The sequence below is a fragment of the Epinephelus fuscoguttatus genome, linkage group LG18 (assembly GCF_011397635.1).
Source record: "Epinephelus fuscoguttatus linkage group LG18, E.fuscoguttatus.final_Chr_v1".
NCBI lineage: Eukaryota > Metazoa > Chordata > Actinopteri > Perciformes > Serranidae > Epinephelus > Epinephelus fuscoguttatus.
The window spans coordinates 14,072,860-14,096,120 of NC_064769.1; the positions used below are offsets into that span (position 1 = coordinate 14,072,860).

The window sequence follows — 23,261 nt, forward strand, 5'->3', positions numbered from 1 at the left end:
AGCAGCCCTCCCCAAAGTGGGGACCTGTAAATCTGGTGAACGAAGAGTGGGCACTCGGCCAAATGACTCATCCACAGCGCTCTATAAATACAGCCGCGCAGGGTCGACGAGGCTGCTGCTACTGGTGGCCAAGAAGCCCTGAGACACTGGGGTTTCTCCCTCTTGGAGGAAGGTCTTTAATAGCCTCCTTATCGTTTTTCAATCTCACCCAGACTTAAAGACGAACCACACATCATTGGTTTACATCAAATCAAAGAGCGCCCCTTTTGAACTTGGGTTTGAAGGGTGATTAAACGCAACACTGATACTACCTGTTGGATTCAACTCAGAGGGGGGAGAAACGAAGTAGTGGGGGGACATCTAAATATTTATCCAGACAGAAATCAGTTTACATACCACTGGTCTGAACATTCAAGTCAAGTGTCCCCACCAGACAAACATGCTCTAGTCCAGTAGAAACTTCACTGGAGGCCAAAATACGCCCCCTGCAAGACCTGGCCAACCTGATACATTAGGGGGAGCGGGGGTTGCGGACAGGGGCAAGAGTGGGAGGCTAATGGAGGACATTGCTATGTGACATGTCAAATACCAATCCCCACATTAAGGCCGTTACGCAAGCATCTGAGCTTCCTGTCCCTCTCTTTGGCTTGAGACTTGGCCTGTTTGCAGGCCTCAGTGCATTTCCTCCAGAGGATCTCACTCACGCAGACTCACAGGAATGATAACATGCTAGAAAGGAAGAAGAAGGCCTGGAATTCTTTTGCAGAAGCAGAGATAGAAATGAGGTGGATATTTCAAACATCCAGCACATACAAAAGGTATGCAGCTTATTGTTTGGACACGTGAATTTACCCAGTCTGCTGCTTTTTGTCACGTACCTTTTTCCAATAAGCAGTTCAGCAGCTCATCACACAAGAGTCCTTGTCTGAAGAATGTACGCATGGGTCAAATAAAAGTGTGTAACAATCCAAGGTTGTATTTTCAGGCTCAATACCCTTTGTACCATTTGTTGTCCTTCACACCTCAAATCATTTACCACCACAAGCTGCTAGTTCATCATCTTTTCATTATCTGACAGCTTTGTGAGTACTTTGTTGCCTGCTACACGATATAAAAAGTGTATCAGGCAACACTGCATGTCCACTCGTCCCACACGTTACCCTCCTGCGTTGTTATTGCAGCTGCCTTTTCCCATTTAGTGCTTGATCAGTCATAGCTTTATGAAAAATGGGCTTCATCATCCACTGTGCAGTTTGAGCTATTATGCGAGCTCCCACGAACTTTGATCCCATCACTTAAATACATGAACTTCACATTGTGTTGTTACGGAGACACAAAGGAGGAGAGTAACCACTGATCAGACTGCTGCTGATACTGGCGACATAGTATAAAAGCATCAATCATATTCATATGCTGTCACAAAGTTGTAACCTCTCACTTTCAAAACAAACTGTTTTGTTAACCCTTGAATCCTATTCATTCATATTGTGTGCAGAAGTGAGGGTACACCAGAAACTGTATAAAATAATCTATTTAGCCATTGTGATGTCACTCATCGGTTTGTTCACTCCTGTTTTGAAGCAAGTTTGGCATTTTAGCCATTGCCATCCTGTTTTTTTGGAGCCAGGGGTGATGATTTTTGAACAAGAGGGTGGAGCTAACCCTAATGCTAGCTGCTAGCTTGGTTAGCATGGTGCAGTTACACTTATGGTTAACTGTGATAATGCTAATGTTAATTTTTGTGAGTGATAAACAGGCTTCAAACCACTAAAAGAAAATGTATCTACTGGAGAAACTGAATGTTCGTCTCCTTAGTTCAACCCTCCTGCAACAAGACTTTTGGGGCAACCAAAACTTTACAATTAACTTGAAAAGTTCAAAAATCATGAACTGAAAACACTGAAGTTGCAACAGCTACAGCTACACCTGTACTCTGTGAATCTGGGGTTGGTTATCATAGTTACGATAACCAACATAATGGCCATGATAGCGACTTGTCACCCACCTGTCACTCAAAGTGGCCTTAATAAAATATAAATAGGTGAGTTATGTTAGTTAGTTGTCATGAACAGGGAAATTAGCTACAGAGACCAAAAATTGAGCATAGCGTTAGTTCAGGCAGGACATGATGTCAGGCTCAGCTCACATCCCAGCTACATCAGTTGATCTCAAACAGCCCAATCAACTGATGGAGCAGCTGATTGATGGAAGGGAGTCAGCTGATAGATCACATGATTCCTTTCTATGCAACCAATTGGCGAATCTCATTCAGGGCGCCCTATTTAAACTGCTCCGGCCTGCCAACTGTTGCTGCTTGCTCTGCAAGCTGCTTTGCAACCCACCTCCACCTCCACCCCAGCTCCTCCTTTTCATGCTGTGTCTGACTTATCAGTGTCATTTCTGTTTGTCAGTGATGCTGCTCTGTTCCTGAGGGAATCTTTGCTGCTGCTCTCCCTGCTTTAGGCTTTCCATGTGGGCGCATGGAAGAGCAGGGTGGTTTGCTCTCTCTCTGCCTCATACTTTCCTCGTTTGCATGTAGAAGGGCAGAGAAGTGTGCTCTCTCCACCTTAGGCTTTCCACATAGGCACCTGGAAAAGACTTTCTGCGTAGGCTCAAGGAAAGGCAGAGGGGCCCCAGAACAGAGCCATACCGCCAAATATAATACTGCAAATGAAAATAAGTTTTCTTTGACTAAAATGGTCCTGACTGCACTGGGTTTTTTTGTGCCAGGCTGTAGACATGTTTATTTCTGCTGTAAAGCTGGGGCATTTTTTTTACATGGGGATCTATGGGGATGACTGGCTTTTGGACAAGCCTCAAGTTGTCATTCAAAGAATTGCAGTTTTTGGCACATCAGCGCTGGCCTCATTTTTCAGCCCCGGGGAATGGTGCTTGAGAAACATATATAAAGCGCTTATTTTTTTGAAGGAATATTTTTTAAAAATTGGCTCTCTTGCTAAGAGAAGAGAAGATTGATACCACTGTCATATTTAGCCGTAACAATCTTCTCATCTAACTCTAGGAAAGAAAGCAAATCAGCATATCTCCCAAAATGTTGAATGATTCTGTTTCATTTCAACTCACAACGAGAGGTAGTCTTTTTCATTTTATCCTCACTCATCATCAGCAAACCCCCAAAATGGACCCATCTTCCCTCAGACCGTCTCTTTTCTTAACAACCATTGCTTCCAATTCAGAGATGTTAGCCATGATACTCAGTAAATGATAACCGTAAAAGGATAATATTTTCTACAAACTGCAGATGTCATACTGTCACTGAACTCAACACTCTCCAGACCCTCTGTCTTAATGAGCAGTCTGAAAATCCCACGCAGAGGGGAGGCATCCTTGTCAGAGAGTCACCCCTTTAACAAATCTGATCATTAGAAAGATCTCTCTAAGTTTAAAAAGACTGAACAGCTTGCTGCTGCAGCTCTGGCAACTCAAACTCCCACAGCACCTCCTGCATCGAAACCTGGTCAGTAACCTTTTCCTAATCCACAAAGGCAAATGTAGACAGGATTAGCAAACTCCAAACTGTGAGAGAATAAAAACGATTTTGTCACTGCTTTGAAACCCTACAGGAGTCCACATTGTTACTTTTAAATCCATTTGACAGTCAGCCAGAGTTCCCTTTCCAGCACCTTGTCACTGGCTTTCAGAGGGAGGGAGTTCAAGTTGTCTGCTAACTATTTGAGCACATCCCAATCCCCAAAATGTTCTGCTTCCAGCATCTGCCAGTACAGAGGAGCTTTTCCTAAATTCTGTGTGACAATGAAGTCTTCTTTCAATCACGGCACTCCAACATTATCCAGACAGATTTCATCCGTGCCCACTGCCGTGACATTCATGAGTTTTCTAACTATCTCAGAGACCTCTGCCAAAGACATTTTCTCAGACTCCAACATGTCCTCTTTTTTCTCCTGAATAAAGGATGTGTCTGCTGGGTTTTCTTTCTTAAACTGCTTCTTACACCTTCCAACTACTTCCCCTGTTGACTGTAAGCATTTCCCTGCCTCTGCAAAGACATGCCGAGCAACGTCCTCACTTCGCCTTCTGGGACACAGAGTAGTTTTCCAAAATTTAATAAGAAACATGTAAAAATCATCCTCCATTGCCTCCATTATCTGCTCCCAAGTTTGAGCATTGGCAGCTAAGCAGCAACAGCCTTGCTGGCCTGCAAATAACTTTTAGAGTAAGGAGAACCAACTGGATCTAGAGGTCCTATTTTAGACTGATAGCACTGGTCTTCACTGGCACCAACAGGACTTTGAACTGCCACCATCAACTAGCACAATTCCACTTAGCCGCTCTCAGTGGCTGGTATTTCAGCGGTTCTCATGCAATGGTTATATGTACACCTATTAAAAGTAATGCATCAAAGTTTCTACATAACATGTAATGGGCAATTTGTGTATAATCCACGTAGTTGGAAAGGCTACAATGACATGACATGCACTGAAAGGAGAAGGAAGTTGTATAAAGTGTGAAAATCTGCATAAGGAGGCAGGCTAGGGCAGTGGATGGGGCAGCAAACACAGGACTTTTCCCCAGGAGACTTGAGGAGACTTGGGAATGAAACCAAGTGAACTTTGAGTTTTTTAGGGTACGTTGTCACCATGTTTTTTTTTTTCTTCTAAACCTAACTTACATAACTTTACTTGCCTAAACCTAACCTATGCAACTTTTTGTTACTTTATGTGACATAATGCTAAGTAAATAATGCAACAACATCATTTGAGGGGTGATAATGTGTTAGATATCATTGTATGAGGATACACTGAGATGTTTAAACAGGAAAGATTGTGATAAACATTTTGGTTGGCATACAGCTCTGTCTCTATTTTTACATTAAATAATTTGGTTTTAATTATATGGGTAAGCGTTGGCTAGTTTACAAACATTGCCTATCATGGTTTAGCAGGCTAGCAAGCATTTTCTAACTAGCACAAGAGACAAAATACAGCTGAGGGTGATGGGAATGTAGTTTTTAAGCAATGTATGTTATCTTACAAAACAGCAGTTTGTATGATATTCAACAAATTAGCACTCCTACCAGTTAGATAAGGTTTAGGGAAAATACCATGGTGTCATCAGGTTACATATTTAACATATAGTTGCATACTTGACATACTGTCATACCGTGATGACCTTAAAATAACTCAAAGTTTACTTGGTTTCTCACGCAACATGAACAACGGTCTCCTGCTGAAAAGTTGTGTGTTCGCTTGACCCATTCACCACCCCAACCTTCCTCCATACATGGACTTTTGATCTTTACACTACTACTTTTTGAACTCCTGTCAGCGCATTCATTATATGACCGCAGCCTTCCTGAGTACACTGGTTATGTACAAATTTCGGTGCAATACATTTCATAGGCATATACACAAACAGTGCATGAGAACATCCTGTATGGCGATATTGGACAGATTTTAGATTTTGACTTTGTGGTGACTTTAGAGGAAGAGTAAAGGGATCATCTAAGTTAACACAAATAATCGTGAGGTGGGCATGGGTGCACCAAATTCCATAACAGGCAATAGCTGTCAAGACATTTTACTTAAAACCACAAATGGCAACCACATGGTGGAGCTAGAGGAAAAGTCAGGGGATCACCAAAGTCAGTAGGATTCATCCTCTGGGGACCATCAATGTCTATACAAAAGTTCATGGCATTGGTCTTGACATAAAACTGGCTGACAATGACAACAATGACATAATTTAATGTGAAAAACTTCCAGTCTTCCATGGGCTTCACTAAATTTAAAAACAAAAAGTGATGTTGAATCTTTTTGGAGCTTTCTGATTCTGTATTCTCACCTCATCCTACCAGGACATTGATAGCCACTGTGCGTCTGTCTGAGATGGTCCTCTGTAACGCTGAGTGCTTTGGGTCGTAAATTCAGATATCAAGGGAACAACAACACACAATGTGAATCTCAGAAGCCGCGGTCTCAGAAATGTCAACAGCAGCAGATTACCAGACCACGACTCCAGGAGGCCAGACGCCACTGTGTCACAAACAGCAGATCATTGACTTTATATGCACACTGGGAAAACACGGATGTGTGTAAACATGTCTACACACTTACACATATACAAACATACACCAAGGGAAAGAGAAGGAAGAGAAGTTCAATTTTTGACCTTTTTGAAAATGTCATATTGCAAAGCAAATTCTTGGGAAAGAAAGGACACAAGCTCTGCACAGACGGACTGGTTGGGGAAATGAAGATAGTCGACACTTTAATATGCAGAACAGAATCTTGTCACTCATCCCTCTGGGGGCTTCATCATTTTTACCACAGTAATATCAATACATTTCACTGCTTTCCCTCTTAATGCATGCCTTGATCCTGCAGCTATATTCCTTCCTGGATTTATGATGCATTAGAAGCTGTGTGGGCACTATACATCCACCCGCTAATTAAATCTATATATCAGAACATGGAGTCTGAAACAGGGAGCTGTTTCTTGTTTATATCCTGTGTGTCAGATAAATTTGATCAAACTAGTGTATGGATTAATATATATTCTAGCTATGACAGTGGAGTGGGTGTAAGAGGTGGTGTTTGTGTATGTGTGTTGGGTGGAGTAGTAATTTTACTTCCTGGGGCTTTTTCATTTATTACAGCTGGGTGGGGCTTTCTCCTGTGCTCCTTGGAGTCCAATAGTTGAGCCTGCTGTGAGATTGTATTTCATTTTAAGCATGGTATTTTGATATTGTGTAAATATATATATATATATATATTCCTTTTTGGTTTTTATTTATGAATTATTTACCTTTATCGTCTTTCTCTTCCTTTTGACACATGATGCTGATCGTGTATATTGCATATGCCGCACCTCATTTGAAAACGTCTCTATGTGAGCTATATCGGTGACGCTGTTTGATTTGTTTCAGGTTTATACACCTGACCTAATTCTTTCTTTAGCTGATTTTATCTTCTGTTTAATTTCACTCTTTTGAATTCCCATATTTATGACGTTTTACATTGTCTTGTGTCGCTTTTATATCTGTATTGTGGGATTAAGTGGCATTTAGTGGTGAGTTCCAGAGCTGAACTAGGTGTTTTCCCTTGGGCCAAGTGTGTAGGAGAACTACTTTGGCCGAAGTAAAATTGCAAATGATCCACTGTAGTGCCTGGGTTTGACTTGTCCGTTCTGAGCTATTGTAGAACAACATGGCGGACCTCATGGGTTGTGAATTTGCATTTCTTAGGATAGTGAAGGCATGACCTGCCCTACTCTGCCTCTGACTGATTAGGACTGATTGTCTTCGTTAGTTGGGCTGGCTAGGTTTAGGTAAGGGAAGTGGGATTGTTTAGGGTTAGAGTAAGAATGTCAGGGTAAGCCAATGAAAAGCAGAGTAAGGCAGAGTAGAGAGGGTCATGCCTTCGCTACCAAAGGAAACACAAATTTGCGACCATATGTAAAGTGCTCATATTAAAGTAACAAAAACATGACTCTTGTTTTCAGGTGATTATATGTGCCAATAGATGCCCTTAAATCCTACACACTGGACTTTTAATGGAATTTTAATGTCTTATATAAAGCATTTAGAGAGGTGCTACACAAATAAACTTGCCTTTCCTTGATCACACCTACATGTTTGAAAGGCCATGGACTTTGACATGCCAGCACACTGTAGAAGGTATTCAAGAAAAGCTTGTACTTGTTACTCCTCTGTATGTAAATGAATGAATGAATGCACACTGACAAATAGGAAGTCAAAGATGTGAAAACTCCTGATTTTGTTTCCAAACCAAAGGCTTCTCTCTGGAGCTGCAAATGAAGCTGTGAGCCTGTTGTGGGATTAAAATAGCCCAAGGTCTTTCAGACACTTCATAAACACCATTATAATATTACGTAGCTGCATAGTACAGCTACAAAGAAAACCAGATGATAAAAATAGATTAGAGTCGTTCAAGCAACCATCTGAATTAAACATAACTACAGTTAAAGCTACACCAGCGGTCACTGAATCTTTGTTTATACAAAGAGGTCCACACATAAACACACACATACAACCGATTCCAGCACCCGAAGTTATCCATGACTAATGTGACCTTGGGGCCTATTTGAAAACCACATCCATACATCCTGACAGTGAAATGTCAGCACCACAGATTCATATGCTTTCTCAATTACTCTACTGGGGGCTTCCTTAACCTTAAACACCAATGCCTTGAGGGTAATATTCTAAGTATGCCACATTTATTACCATCCACGAACAAGTGGAATAATTGTTTGGGTTATTAAAGCCCCGCCCCCCTGCTGGCCTGGGCATTTTTTTTATTGAATTCATCCATCCATCAGTCCATCATCAACTTCAGGTGCTTACAATCTACATGCCAGCTTAGAGTAACCTCCTCGTAATGAACAGCACAGTGGACTGTAGTCTTATAATTGCATGTCTGTCTTCACCCACCAATAGCAGTCATTCAGTCACTACTGTTTAATTAGAAGCCACTCTATATAGGTTTAGGTTAGATTAACATGTTATCCTGATAAAACACATTCCTAGACTGATCATACAATGACAGTTTGTTCTCTAGTTTTTCATTAACCAGAATGATAACAATGAGAAGGGTCTCTAAATATCTTCAAACATCCCTCTGTGTGTGTCTGAGTCTGATTTACTCACACTCTGTCCTGCCTGCTGACTCATACATACATTGTGATTATCATAATTCAATCACACGAGTCACACTGAGTAAATAAGACATTCACCTCAGTGACGTATGACACTCGTAAGTCACTGCAGAGGTCACCAAGGTGGCTACCCATCAGCCATACATGTCAAACACACATGATGGAGCAGATGCACTAAATCACAAAATGAAATAAATAAAAAAACAAATTTACATAATATGAAACTAATTAAATGTTATCACAAAGGAGGTTTGAGCTGATGGCAAAGTAATGATAAAATCAGACTCTAAAGAACTGCAATAAAACAAAGATATGAAACATTTCAAAGAATGTTAATTCTGACAAAATAAATAAATAAAAATCTTAACTATACATTGCTATTTCCAGAGCTCTCAGCTGCATCTTTCAGTCTTCATCAGCAGATTGCTCAGTCATTGCTAAGCAAATGGTTCCAAATGCTGAAGAATAAAACTATAAAGTGCTTTATTAAACTGTTTTTCCATTACAATACAAACAGTGTGTAATACAAGCAATTAAAACAATGTTCTACTAAGTACTCCTACACTTTATAATTCACTGTGTTACTTATTTTTGATGGTGAGATAAGAGTATAAAATAGCAAATTCTGTATAGGGAATTGAATATATTACTGTATAGGGATATTTATTTACATTACCTCTTTGCACAAAGACTTAAATCTTGCAGAATTCATAAAGACTGAATTAATTCAGGAAAATATGTAAAATAAAAGTGCTTCTCTGTTCTCTGCGTTTGATTGTAATTTAGGAAAAAAAATGTAAAATAATTGTATCAAAACCAAATTTATTGCTTTTGATCTTTATTCAAATCCGGGTATTTTATTTTAATTTTATTTATTAAGTTTTTTGTTTGGCAGCCACTGTCATTTTTTATATTATTCTTTTATTTATTTATTTATTTATTTATTTTTGCAGTGCAGCATTAACACATTGCTGGCATTTGTGACAATATATGAAAATGTACTATTATACAACTATACCCCCCTTAGTTTCCTACTGAAATTCAGCCTATTCCTTTGCAAAATGCATAACAAGATTAATACAGACAGACAGGACTGGATTAGATTTTCCCCAGTACTGCAGTAACTTATAAAACCACATGAGGGCACTATCACCTTTACTTTAGATTGGCACTAAGGCTTTTCTTCATCAGCACTACATTAACTCACACTTAAATTGAGGAAATGCCTGGACATTACTACACTTTGTACAATAAGATGAAGCCAAACATATGTTTGATACCGGTAGAAGAGGAAACACGAACTCCTCCTCAGGCATGTATTACAGACTCAGGCCTTGCCCTGTAAATAATATTTATGCTTGAGGCTGTCCACCTGTTCAAGGCAACATTGTCCCAGCGTCCTTTCATGAATGAAGGTACATTGGCCTCTGGGTTTGAGCGGGTAAATAATCCCATAATTCAGCAGCAGTGACTTGAGAGAGAAGTGAACTCTGCAGCCAAAGCCTTGTTTATTGGTGCTTGGGGATAGAGGAGCACACTGTTTCCCCATCAAAAACACAGTGGGGAGTGTTTCCTATGTTGATTCTTGTTTTACAGAAATGGGATGATTAATCACACTTGGACCACGTGGAGTGACATTTAGCTACAGGTATTCATGCAGCTCAGACAGGTAAATAAATGAAGAGTCTGCCATTTTGTCTAAATTCATCATTTGCTGAAGGCAGGCTCTGCTCTTTCACTGTATCGCAGTCTCATCACAACCCAGATCCCCGGCGCTCAGAGCTATGTTATATCACACGGCTGTATTCAGATCATACCTGACATTCTTTGGAGCATTCACTAACATCAGATAAAACTGCACACTGATCCTGAGCAGCAGGATGATCCGATATGTATTCCAGATATATGGACTCAGAGAAATCCAGTTTTATATTCTGACAGCGCTGCCTGTGTATGAGAGATACTCTGAAGAAGAAGCTACTTTTTCTGTGATCCCTTACAAAGTACCAGAATTTAGAATAGTTTGCAGGTGCATCCAAATATGGCAACCCAGAAAATGTCTTCTGTCATAATGTAATCCTAAAGCATAAAAATGTCCGCACAGATAATATGCATAGTAAATGTTTAACGCCGTAAACAGGAATTTTGACAGCAGTATTCATGTTGTTATTCCTCCCCCCTTTAGCTCAGGCCCATGTGTGCTTGCACATGTTGGAACGTGTCAGTGTGATGGAAGAACTTCACCGGTGCTTAAAGTGGGCGAGAAAAACAAAAGCCCCATTGTGTCTGTACCTGTGTGTCTCTGTCAGACAGTTTAAAACAAAGACATAACCATGATTCCAGTCTAAATACTGTTAGCCATGTGGTGAATCTGCCTTATAAGCCCCTCTGTTCCGCAGTCTGCAGCTTTCACACGCATCATCCAGATGTGCACAGTTACAGAGACAAAGACAAGAGAGATGAGAACAACAAGACATAGGAACAGATAAAGCATCAGAGCGTGCATAACAATAAAAGTTGGAGAGATGTTTTGTGAACTGTTTTGCAAATTTTTAATGCATGCAGTAACTAAGTAAAACTTTCCATAAAGGCTAAAAATACAGAGTTAATTGTTAATCTGAAATAGAGTCTCCCTCTTCGTACAGATGTCCTGGTGCAGCTATTCAAGCCTCTGGCAGTCCCCCGATACCCAGCTCGTGTTCAGACCTCATCGCCACTCTTACAAGACAACGGACATCTCTGTACAACTCTGACTTCCACCCCATTTCCCTTGCCGAACACCCCCCACCCCCCCATCACATCCCGTCTGTCTGTCTGCCAGAGACTGTCCATGTGTTGTGTTCGAACTGCACGGCCTCATTTAGACCAGTGGAATATATGTGTTGTGTTTTCCTTTCATTTGCTCCCTCTGCTTCTCTAAGACCTCTTTATTTGCTGTCTCATAACAAGCCATGTTCTTGTTTTCCATCAGTATGAGGGCGTAGTAGTGGATGTTACAGAATGTTGAAAACAGTTTAGTAGTATTGGTGGTACTTTAAAACATTGAAGTCTGTTGAGTTCTTGTTTTGTTGTAGCAACCCCAGAGACCCTTGTTGTGAACATGAGGGGAGTCACATTTATATCCACATCTTGCGGTCTGCATGAGTAATTACACGGCATCTGATACAAGACCATAACAAGCCCGGCTTTTGAAGAGGTAAGTTTACTACAGACACTGCGGCCACTGAAGTGAAATATGAGCCTACATGCGTATAAACCAGAAAAATCACTTGTGTGAATAAATTTATGCACTCAAACTACACAATGATACTAAGAACAGTGTTAAGAATATTCTGACATGTTGGGAAATTTGCTTATTTGATCAGAGTTAGATGAGAAGATTAACACTCTGATATCTCTGAGATTACCTGATTAAATAGCTTAGCATGAATACTAGAAATAAGTATTATTGTCATACTGGAATTAAACACCCATAAAGCTAAAACTTGTACAGATAAAACAATAAGATATGATGTGTTAAAGGTCCAGTGTGTAGGATTTAGTGGCATCTAGTGGTGACGTTACAGACTGCACCCAACTGAAGCTTCTCCTGTGTGCCAAGCATGTAAGTGAAGTATGGTGGCTGGCTCAAAAACACAAATGGCCCTATGTAGAGCCAGTGTTTGGTTTGTCTGTTCTGGGCTACTGTAGAAACAACATGGCGGACTATGTGAAACAAGACCTGCTCTGTGTATAGATAAAAATGCCCTTTTCTAAGGCAGGGATGGCAATCTGTGGTTCTTTAGTCACCCTTCCAGTCGCTCCACGTGGCTTTGACAATTTTTAATTTTCATTGATTATTGTTGCCTAAAGAAATTCTCATCTTCTCTAATTATGAAAACGTATAGCCTATAAAATGAATTTAAAAAAAAGTTTTAACATCTAAAATGTGCATACATCTACAGCTTTTTGCTGAACTTCAGTAGCAGTAACTAGTCTTGAGTCTAGCTGAGCCGACTATGGATTCTAAACCCAAAAAAGTAAAGGTCTTGAAGGAAAATAGAGAATGAAATGATGTGCAAATGTTTGTTGCTTTATTTTTTTGGTCAAAAATGACTCTTTTGAAAGTAAAGGTTGCTGGACCCTAATCTAAGGTAATGAAAACCCAACTATTCTTAGTTTCAGGTGATTATAAACTAATGAAAACATAGTTATAAATATTATATTCCCTTTCTGACAATAGATGCCTTGCCAGTAAATCCTTCATACTGGACCTGTAGTTAGTGAGATTTAGAGGTGCAGGATTTTGTTATCTTTGGACAGAGCCAGGCTGGCTGTTTCCAGTCTATGTGCTAAGCTAAGCTAACCAGCTGCTGGCTATAGCTTCACATTAGACATGCATGGAATCAATCATCTTATCAAACTCTAGGTCAGATAGCCAATTAGCATATTTCCTGAAATGTCAAACTGTCTTTGAAAATGGGACCAAGTGACTTTTGAAAGAGGAAACAACAAAATCTTTGTTTACAGATGAGAAGCTGAGTTCTTAAGCTATAAAATGTAGCTCATACATAGGTTTTACTCCTATCAAGATGTAGTGGCTAATGCTAACACATTTTAGCTTGATATTACCGCATGAATGGCATTACTGAGTCAGTTTACTGACAGTATAACGCCTCTCTACTTGTGCTACTGCCACCTATGTTAAGCATTCATCCCAAAATTGTAACTAGTGCACTCAGTGGCTTTTATTTAGTAAGTTTCATGGTCTTACTGAAATGAAAGTACACAGGAAACATCATGTGCTTAGGTAAATACCATTAGGGAATAAATACACACAGATGTTTTCCTGCTTGTATCCTAAAATGTTTGCGGTGCATTCAAGTTCAAAATTCAGGGGCGGTTACCTGTAGGATGCCCAAAATAATTAATGACTTCACCTTCAGTTCTCTGTTTTTTGTACCCAAGGTCATCACTGACTGATGAGGCTCTCATTATTGTATGTGTAACATTTTCATCGTTTTGTCCTTATACTGTTGGCACGTGTTGTTGCTCTTTTTTCTGTCTTACTGCTGTCTAGTATTGTTCACTGCACTGTGGTTGCACGTCCTTCAAAGTATTGGTATTATGACTGTTTTTCAATAGCAATTTTTACTTAAACTACTTTTCCTGTTATTACACAATACATTAAAGTGGAGCTATTGTTAGCACTGCATTGGTATAGCTGATAGCTAAAACTGAAGATGCATAACATGGTGCCATGATAATATGAAAACAGTTGATTTTCAGTAACTATTAAATAGTTGCACATTATCTCTGCGGCCTCAAAATCATCAATAATGAAACAATGTCATGGGCTGTTTAACAAGGTTGAAACTGACTCCCTGACCAGCTACTTAACCACATTCACCATCACTAAATGCCACAAGAAAAACACACTGCCATATCCAACATAGTAAACCAAGAAACTCCAGCATATGACATGAGTTAAGAGGAATATGAAACGGCAAAGCTGTGGAAATTATGTTACGACTGCTATTGCAGGTAGAAAAAACACTGGAGTCACTGGATTTCCAATTTCCTCTCCCCTCTTTCAGCCTTTTTAAAGAAGCTAATACAGTCTGGTCCAGCAGGTTGGAAAATAGAAGAAAACTGTTTGTAGTGGAGGAGACTGGAAAACAAACACTGACTCTCATAAGTCAACAGAAATCGAAAAGCTGTCAATAGACCACATATTTACTTCGGGAGTGTTACATGTGACCATACTCTTCATTTTCTCTGCACATGGTTCATATGTTTTATATGCTACAGCATATAGTGTGGCGCCTGGAAAGAGGGAAATGAAACAGAGACTGAAAGGGGGGGCACAATGAGTCAGTGAAGCTTACTTCACAATACAAATTGTGTTGGAACAAGAGTGATGCCACCTGGCAACTTGGCACAGATCGGGGATCACATTCAGCAGTGCCTTAGAATATGTGACCACCTTCATGTTCCCAGAGAAAAGTTGGTGAAAATGTCTCTCCACACTGATGCTATCCTCTAAACCATATGTTCTGGTCATGCATTTCTCCATAATGCTGGGTGTGGATTTATGTGCTACACACACTTTTTCAGCTTGAATGCATAGGTATAAAAAAAAAGGGAACTGAAAATACAAATTTTGTTTTTTGAAACTTCCCTATTATGCCTTTGATGACAGTTTTTTTTTCTTCAGAGCAGTTTTATTCAGCTAAGCACTGCCATATTTCAAAAGCATAACTGATTATTTAGACACTTTTTAGATCCTTATGGATGGCGTCAATTAAATTGTGCTATTAAGGAGGGCTTATCCTATGATAGAAATGTTGCAGGTTTGAAAACCCACAGCAGCCAATGTGTGAATCACACGCCCCCAGGAGCAGTGCTCGGCTTTGGAGCCAATTTTCATAGTGGTCATGGAATAACAAGTTCTAGGTCTGTCACGTGATGCCATTGGGCCAAAAAAAAATTCCCATAGACTTGCATTGTGAGAGAGACATCTGTAATTTATTGAGTACACTGTCTTGAGCATCACAATTTGCACGAAATGCCTGGTTTCACTATCAGGATTTGATCCATTTGGTTGATAAAATTTCAAAAGTCTAACAAAGCTGCAATCAATTTTTTTTTATCCCCATTCAAGTTAGCGGAGGACCGAATCGGAACTTAGCCAAGTCTCTATTGCACTTGCTCTATGGGCCCCACAATTCTAAAGATCCCAGTAATTTCATACCATGGAAATTGAGCTTTTTTGGCTTCATGCTCCACTGAACAACTTTCATTGAAACAGATGAGGACCCGCTTCCAATGCTGTATCCAGTTCTCTTTCTACATCCATGGTGTGTCATCAGCTACATGTCCTGTCACAATGTCTTTGAGCAACACCTGATCCCTCGCTATAAGAGCATCAAACAACCTTAAAAAACAGCATCAGAACTTGTCATATCTAATGCTTTTAGACACCAAATGTTGATTTATGTTTCTATTTTTGTTCCACTTTATGCGTGCTGATACATCAGAATGTATTCTGCCGTGGCATATGCACACAGGCATATAGAAGTGTATCTGTTGAATTGTTTCTCCTATAACACAACCATACGAAACATGAGAACTATTGATCACAAACTGACAACTTGATTTTGCTTTATGCCAGTGTGAACATGGAGTGGAAGTGAAAGTTCATGAAGTTATCTCTGCAGGGAGGTGCTAATCCTCATCTGATGTGGAAACTATTAAAAACCCAGCAATGTCATTAGCATCCAAAAACAAAAACACCACTAAGAGTCATTCAAGCGAACCTGTGACACACCTGGAGTTTTCATCTGTCAGCTCTGGACAACTGCCCAAATTACTTATTTAATTTTGGCGCACTGTCAGCCTTCAATTGACCTTTTACTGACAAATGTTATCTGCGCCATTATCTGCCAGGTCACACTGTTTTTCAGTTTGTATGCGTCTAATGGGAGCCACAAATCATGTGAGAAAATGTCTTGACACTTTTTGGTTTCCTCTGAGAGAAACTGTAGTGGCTATACACCAGGGAAAAGATGAAGATAAACAAAATGTAGTAGTAGTTGTTGCACACATCCGGTGTTGTCTGCAGTGTTTTAACTGTAGATGGATCCACTGTTGCTGTTGCTGCACTCTGCTCCAGTATCTTTTACCAGCTGTCTCTATTTCCCCAGTGTGCATGTGTGTTTTAAATATCTATTCCATAGACTCACATTCCTGGCATCGCTCCGCCTGGGAAAATACCCCACTACTCCTTTGTGTTGTATTCGAACATGTTTCCATACAGTCTCCTGGCGTCTGTGCATGTGCTCCTCTTTGAGTTTATGTGTGGGAGCATGTGTGCATGTGTGTGTGGTCAGTGGTTTAAGCCGGCTTCTGAGCCAAGCCTCTGAACTAAAGGAATAGTTAGACATTTTTGGAAACTCTGTGGCCAAAATCTGTCTGTTAAATATAAGGCTGGAGCCAGCAGCTAGTTAGCTTAGCTTAGCATAAAGAGAAACAGGGGTTATACAGGGGGTTATAGTCACAGATGTATACTGTAATAACTAGGTATCAGACCTCATACCAAACTGGACTGCTTGCCTGCCACATAGGCCAAAAAATGTTTCGAGGTTCAGTGTTTACTTGCAGGATATGCAGCCCCCAAGTTTTGTTGTGTTTTTGCTTTTCTTGGCTTTAAGGTAGTGAATCAAAAATTCATAGTACAAAAAGTCGTAACTGACCTTGGTTGCAGTTTGAGGTGACCTCTTTTATGATGGTGGTCTATGGGAAAAATGCTTTTTGGGCCAGGATGCAATACCACAAGTGGCCACTGAAAAAAAGTGGAAGCAAGGCTGGGCAGCATTCCTGGGGGCCCTATTACACCCCCATTAAACCAAAACTTGATGCTTTTAAGTTTGGATTTTTGCATGGATTTAACAGAGGATATAATTGCTTTTTTAAATAGGCTTAGGAGATGTTGGTAGGTAGATTTTTGTTTTCTTTACACAAATCCAGGGTAGCTATTTCCTGCTGCAACTTTATATTTAGCGTGGAGATATAAGAGTGGCATCAATCTTCTCTTTTAATCCTCAACAAGAGAGCAAGTTAGCATATTTCCAAAGGGAAAAAAAATACATTTTTTTAAAGGTCCAATGTGTACGATGTAGTGACATCTAGTGGTGAGCTTGCAGAACTACAGTGGCCCAGGTGAAAATGCAAAAAAATGTGAATGGCCCTGTTTAGAGCCCGTTTGATTTGTTCATTCTGGGCTACTGTAACAACATGGCTGACTCCCTGCCATGTATGTAGATATAAACGGCTCATTCTAAGGTGACGAAAACACAGTGGTTCTTATTTTCAGGTGATAATAAAATCCATAGCATACAAAATCTATAATGTAATGTAAAAACTAACAAGAGGAGAACTTTTCATTCATGCAATCCCAGCAAACAGCAGGCAAACAAATGGTTAACTCATCAACTGCCATAGAAAGCTACATTTCTTATATCAATGATATCATCAGTTCTTCCCCAGATGACTCTCACAGTGTGTGAGACTTCACTCAAATGTATTTGCTGCACACAGATATTGTTTTTCTTGCTCGTGCTCCTGTCAGCATTGCCATCATCATTTTGTCCTCAGTAAAAATACAAAGTTATTACACTGCAACATTTCCTACCTGGAATGACCTCGAAGAGAAATTTCCCTCCTTCATCGCCGCTGACTGGATGCTCTGTAACTCTGTTTCCAGGTAAGAAAATGGCTCCCTGTGGAGAACAAAGAACAGATTGATGAGATGCAATATCCCATTAGAACATTCAACATACTTTTTCACTGTGTGTATGCGACAGATTTAGTGTGGTCACAGCGATTTTTAAGATCAGTTTTCTTGACATAATGATACATTTCTGATGTCTAATTTTCACAGTTTTGTGTTGAAATTGCACCTGGTTTAAGGCCACAGAGACAACATTTGATTTATATATGCACGTTATCATTTTTTCACACGTAACTGCACATTTGCCATTTGATCTAAAACAGTTCACTTTGCATGACCTTTCCAGCAGCCTTCCTGAGCTCAGCAGCACACCAGCTCTCACACATTATCACAAGAAAATATGTTTCAAACACCTGACATGTTCGCATTGCCATGTGTATGAGCATCTCTGCCGGCCAAGACGGTGGTTCACAGGTCCCCACGGACGGGTGTGGACGATGTAGCTGAGCTGTTATAAAATGTGGCAAAGTGGCAGCATTATAGAGGATCATCATCTCTCTGCCTCAGCTCTGTCCACAATGATACATCATCTATGTGACACTGGAGGCCAGAAATCCTCTGCTTTAAATAGCAGCTAGGAGCATCAGCATCAGCTTTTTCCAGAGTCAACATCTCAACAACCTTACTGTCCAGACTTCCTGTCAGTTTGAGAGTCTGTGGGGTATCTACAGAGCATCGTGAGAGATGAGAGACCAGAGATACCATTACTAATGACAGGACGTTTGAATATTTACCTCTAATACTGCTGATCTCAGGAGGGTCACAATTGTCTGTTTACAGGTGCCTGTGAATCTCTGTAAGTCATATTAATGATACAAGGAAAAACTACTGCATCTAAGTACACATTTGGGGTGCTTGTACTTTACTGACGTACTTTTCCTGCACTCTATTTCAGAAACAAATTCTTACTTCTCTATATTTATCCAACAGCTACAGTAGACACATAGTTATGAGTTTGTTGATATTTTTTTCAATAAAACCCATGGTCACTCCATAAAATATGACACATTCTTAACTACACAACAAGAAAAAAAGTGATAAAGTAAGTAATGTTTTCACCATCCAGTAGTTTGGAATATGTGCTTGGAACATTGCCGGGACAAAAACAGGACCTGCCAGGAAGGTGGCATGTTTTGTGAAATATTCAATTAAGAAGACGTATGAATGGCTGAACAAGTCATAATGACAATCCCACTGTTAATAACGTTTAACTGAACAAAATAGCATGTTAGCAAGTTAGCAGCCTTTTAGCTCAGCTAGCACTAGCAATGTCTGGCTAAAACAAACCGTTCTTGTTGCTGGTCTTGAACAGTGGTTGGCAGCTTGGCAGGCGTCTTGTGTGGGTGTCATCCCATCCATCATCCTTCCATCTCACTTTAGAAATGATGGTGATGATATGTCTAAAACATGCGGCTGTAACATATTTGTGGTTTGCAGAAACAAGCAATGCTAACATCTTCTAGCAACTGGGTTACAATTGGAATATCTTAAATTGGCCTTTGAGAAATTGTGATGGCCTTTTTTCACTATTTTCCTATTTTATGGACCACATGATAAATAGATTAGCTGAAAACATAATTGTCAGATTAATCCATACTAAAACTAATTATTAGTTGCAAAACCAATGAAGTTAGTGATTACATTTTTAAAATTGGATACATCTCAAACTCATCATCCTTACCAAGTAAATTAGTACTTGCATGTGTTAATCCTTCGATAATGACAAAGTAGTTACTGACTTCACTCGGTCTTCCCCTAATAAGGGTGACCTTTAAAAGGATTTTAACACAAGCAGCTGCAGGCTGACCCTTTTATGTATTCAAACAGTGACTTTGCACTTGATTAAGAGTTCGGCCTTCAGTGCCACGATGCAGCATCTGACATTCATTAGAGTGCCCTCTATCTGGGTTAATGTTAACACAGACAAGATGTGCATTGGTGACAGCGTCAGTATTAAGGACCCACGCACATTAACAGGATCTGAGGGGAGTCAGTTTCCTTCCTGCTGAGAAAGAGAGCTCTTTAATGAGCCATAACTGTGACAACCAGGAAGTGGAAACCCTACCTGAGGCCCCAGATGAAGTGCTTTAAAGGGGGTTATAAAGATGGGACAGACACGCTCCGAACTGGAGAAATGAGGAAGAGAAAACTCGTTTGATGTGGTTGTCAGCGAGAGAATCTGCTCAGCTTCAGTATCTCGAGATTAAAGCTCCTTTAAGAACTTTTTTTTTTTTCGATGAACACGGATCCTTTTGTCATGCACGTTGTACTGATTCCAAGGAAACAGGAGATGACTTAAATGAATCGTGTGTGGGTGAGATAGACTTCATAAATGTTGCCTTTGGACCTTGTATATCCTTAAAAAAGAAGTATTGTAAAACCACAACTCAACTGATATTCCTCTCCTCAGTTTCTAAGTCTCAGCCACACTTTCCACACTGACATCCTCTCTGGTGGCCTGTTGTTTGCTGCAGACAAACCCGACCACAGACAGAGTAATATTTACCATGCAAAGAGTACGTTAGCCTGGCCTACCCTAAGGGACAAAAACTCCCAACCTATTTTGGGGTGTTTTATGCATTTTTATATTGTCGTTAACTAGGATGAGGTCATTTTTTGGAAATGGTGTAATGACACAAACCCAATTATCTTTTGTTGTCAGCCAAAAAGCTCTACACACACATATGGGACGGGAGAGGCTCAGTGAAATCTGTTTGAGAAAAGCGACAGCAGGAGGCTCAGGTTTGTAAGCAGCAGCACAGCCTGTCAGGGGAGCTGTTTCTGAGGCTGAGTCCAACAGTATGCTCCAAATGAAATCAAATTTGGAGTGTTTTCTCAGACTGGAAGCAAGTTGCAGAATACTGACTGTAACTCCAGCTCTGTTCAGTTAATGGCATCTCCACAAGTTTGTCTGAACAGCCTGCACACACTGTGGCAATAAAACCCAAATGTGACGCCCTTTCTGGTCATAAAGCAGACATTTTACCTCTGTGAACATTCAACTTTGTTGGGTGACAGTTATAGGGTGAATATAACAGTGTTTCTCAGTGTTCTCCCTGCAGCCTTGGATGTGTCATTAATTATCCCTTAGGCCAAATTGGCTTTCTTAATAAAATGATGGGGAGACCAACCCGATCATTAGGTAGTCAAATACTGACACGCTGTCATGCTCCTCGGCGTCTCATAGTGACACACAGGGCACTCTTTGGCATCTCTATGTTAGGCACAGTTGAAACATGGACTATGTTGTAAAACAACACCATCTCACTCCAACCTCGTCACATATTGATGTGCTTGGTCTTGGACTCTGCATGTCCACATACAACGTGCAAGGTACCCTGGGTGTGTTCGTTGTTGAAGTTCTGGGACGCCATGTCAAGTTCTGCTTGTTACATGCATTGTCTTCTTTGAAGATACACTTCCATTTTCACAGGAAATTTGCCATTTACATACAGTCGAATTCAAAATAAGCGCACTACGTCGGTACAACACTGCAAATTGATGTGTTTTTTTTCCTTCAATAACAACACAAATGGTTAGGTTTAGGCAGCAAAAAATATGTGGTTAGGTTTAAGCAACAGAAGCAAGTGGTTGGGTTTAGGAACAAAAATGGGATTTGGCTTTAGAATCTTATGGGACGCGAACACAGTTCTCTTGGGTGAAAGTCAGTGCTTGGACCCATCCACCGACCCTCCTGCCCTCCCTACTTGGACTTTTGCCACCTTAACCTTCATCCTTGTCCCGCCACATGTCATCCTGATGCCGCCAGGCGCCATTAAACTAGCCATGTATCATGCCAACGTTAAAGACTGTTCTTTTTCATTGGTTTCTGATGCTGCAAGTCAAGAACAGGATTATGACGACTTTGGGTTGAGACCGGGCTCTGTAAAACGGTCGTATTTAGATTTAGGAAATAAAACTACTTGGTTAGGCTTAGAAAAAAGATCAAGGGGCAATGGTCCCTTGCCTACTTCCTACCATCTACTATCTTCAAACCTGCAATATTTGCCACTTGGGGGCAGCAGAAACAAGCTGTAAACACAACACTGACATTTTAAAGCTCGTAAACAAAGTTAGAAAAAAATATATTTTTAGTGTACATGGAGCAACATGAGCATTCATTTAGAGTCATATTTTTGGCCACATAAGTCCAATACTCAATCTCGTTTTAGCTTTATTTTGTTCCCCACCAGCACCTGAAGGAAATATCTGGCTCTTTAGCAGGTAAATGTTATGCAAGGATGCTATAAAGCTCTGTAGAGCTGAGGTTAACTGCAGAGTTGAGTAATAATTCTCTGAGGGTTAATCACTGCCAGCGACCCTTCTCCATATCAGTAGTCATGTGATCATTGTTAACATAAAAAAATATTGATTATCACCGCTTTAAGTATAAAAAAATAATAGGCCACTGGAATTTTTGTCTTTAAGTTAAGACATAACCTTAGTTCCTTAAATAATGACCTGGTCTGATGAATGAGTGTAGTAAACAGGACATGTTGCATGAAATGTAGAGCAATATATTCTGGAGCAGAAATTGATTTCAGATTGCAAACAGATAAATGCTCACACTGAAGTCAATTAAGCAGAAGTTATTGGTTTAACAGGCCATTTAAGCACTCATTAAACCCTGGCTGGTTGATCAGTGATCCTTTCATCCAATAATTACTGTTCCTCAGCGTCAGTGACCTCTCAGACACAGGAAGTCAAACTCAGTGGGAGACCAGCAGCCCTTATACTTTTTGCCCATATGCACTATAGTTAGTGTGTTAAGTGCATCTGTCTATGTGTGTATTCTTTCCACCATCCAAGTCTCTACTTTTGCTCTGTAAGACCTTTCTATTCAAGTGGCAAAGAGTTACTTACGGTTGTTCTGCTCTGATCGCTCCACTGAGTCCATCAATCCAATAAATGTCATCATTATTTTGCAGTTATAAAACAGGTAGCTCTGATCTTCAGCTCTGAGTGGCTGAGTCTCGATCAAAAGCCACAGTAAAACACTCAGTAAACCCACAGCTGCGACTGCATAACATTCACTAAAATATTAATATGCCAGTCAAAAGTAATAGGGTGGAAAAAAAAGAGGACTTCATTAAGTTTTATTCACTTTGTGGATTAACTGTGGGTGAATGATGTGAGAAGTTAGACATGATAAACCAGAAGAAGATGATACTGAGGAAATTAACAAGAGAGGCATTAAAAAAGTTGGGAAAATCACAAAACAAGGCTGTAACCATCAAACAAAGTACGTGAAATGTTTGCTTAAAAAAAGTGAGTAGCAGGCAGACATAGCAAATATGATTTTTAAAACTGTAATGAAAGAACAATTAAGTGA

At 40.1% G+C, this 23,261-nt stretch overlaps 1 protein-coding gene across 1 annotated transcript in view; it reads right to left on the reverse strand.

The window, feature by feature from the left end:
- The window catches only part of arhgap24 (Rho GTPase activating protein 24), an 89,148-nt gene that overhangs the window by 40,173 nt on the left and 25,714 nt on the right, over positions 1-23,261 (reverse strand). The window contains exon 3 of the mRNA XM_049604404.1: positions 17,831-17,918. Coding sequence (XP_049460361.1) covers positions 17,831-17,918 — 88 coding nt within the window. The remainder of the gene's footprint in view (positions 1-17,830; positions 17,919-23,261) is intronic.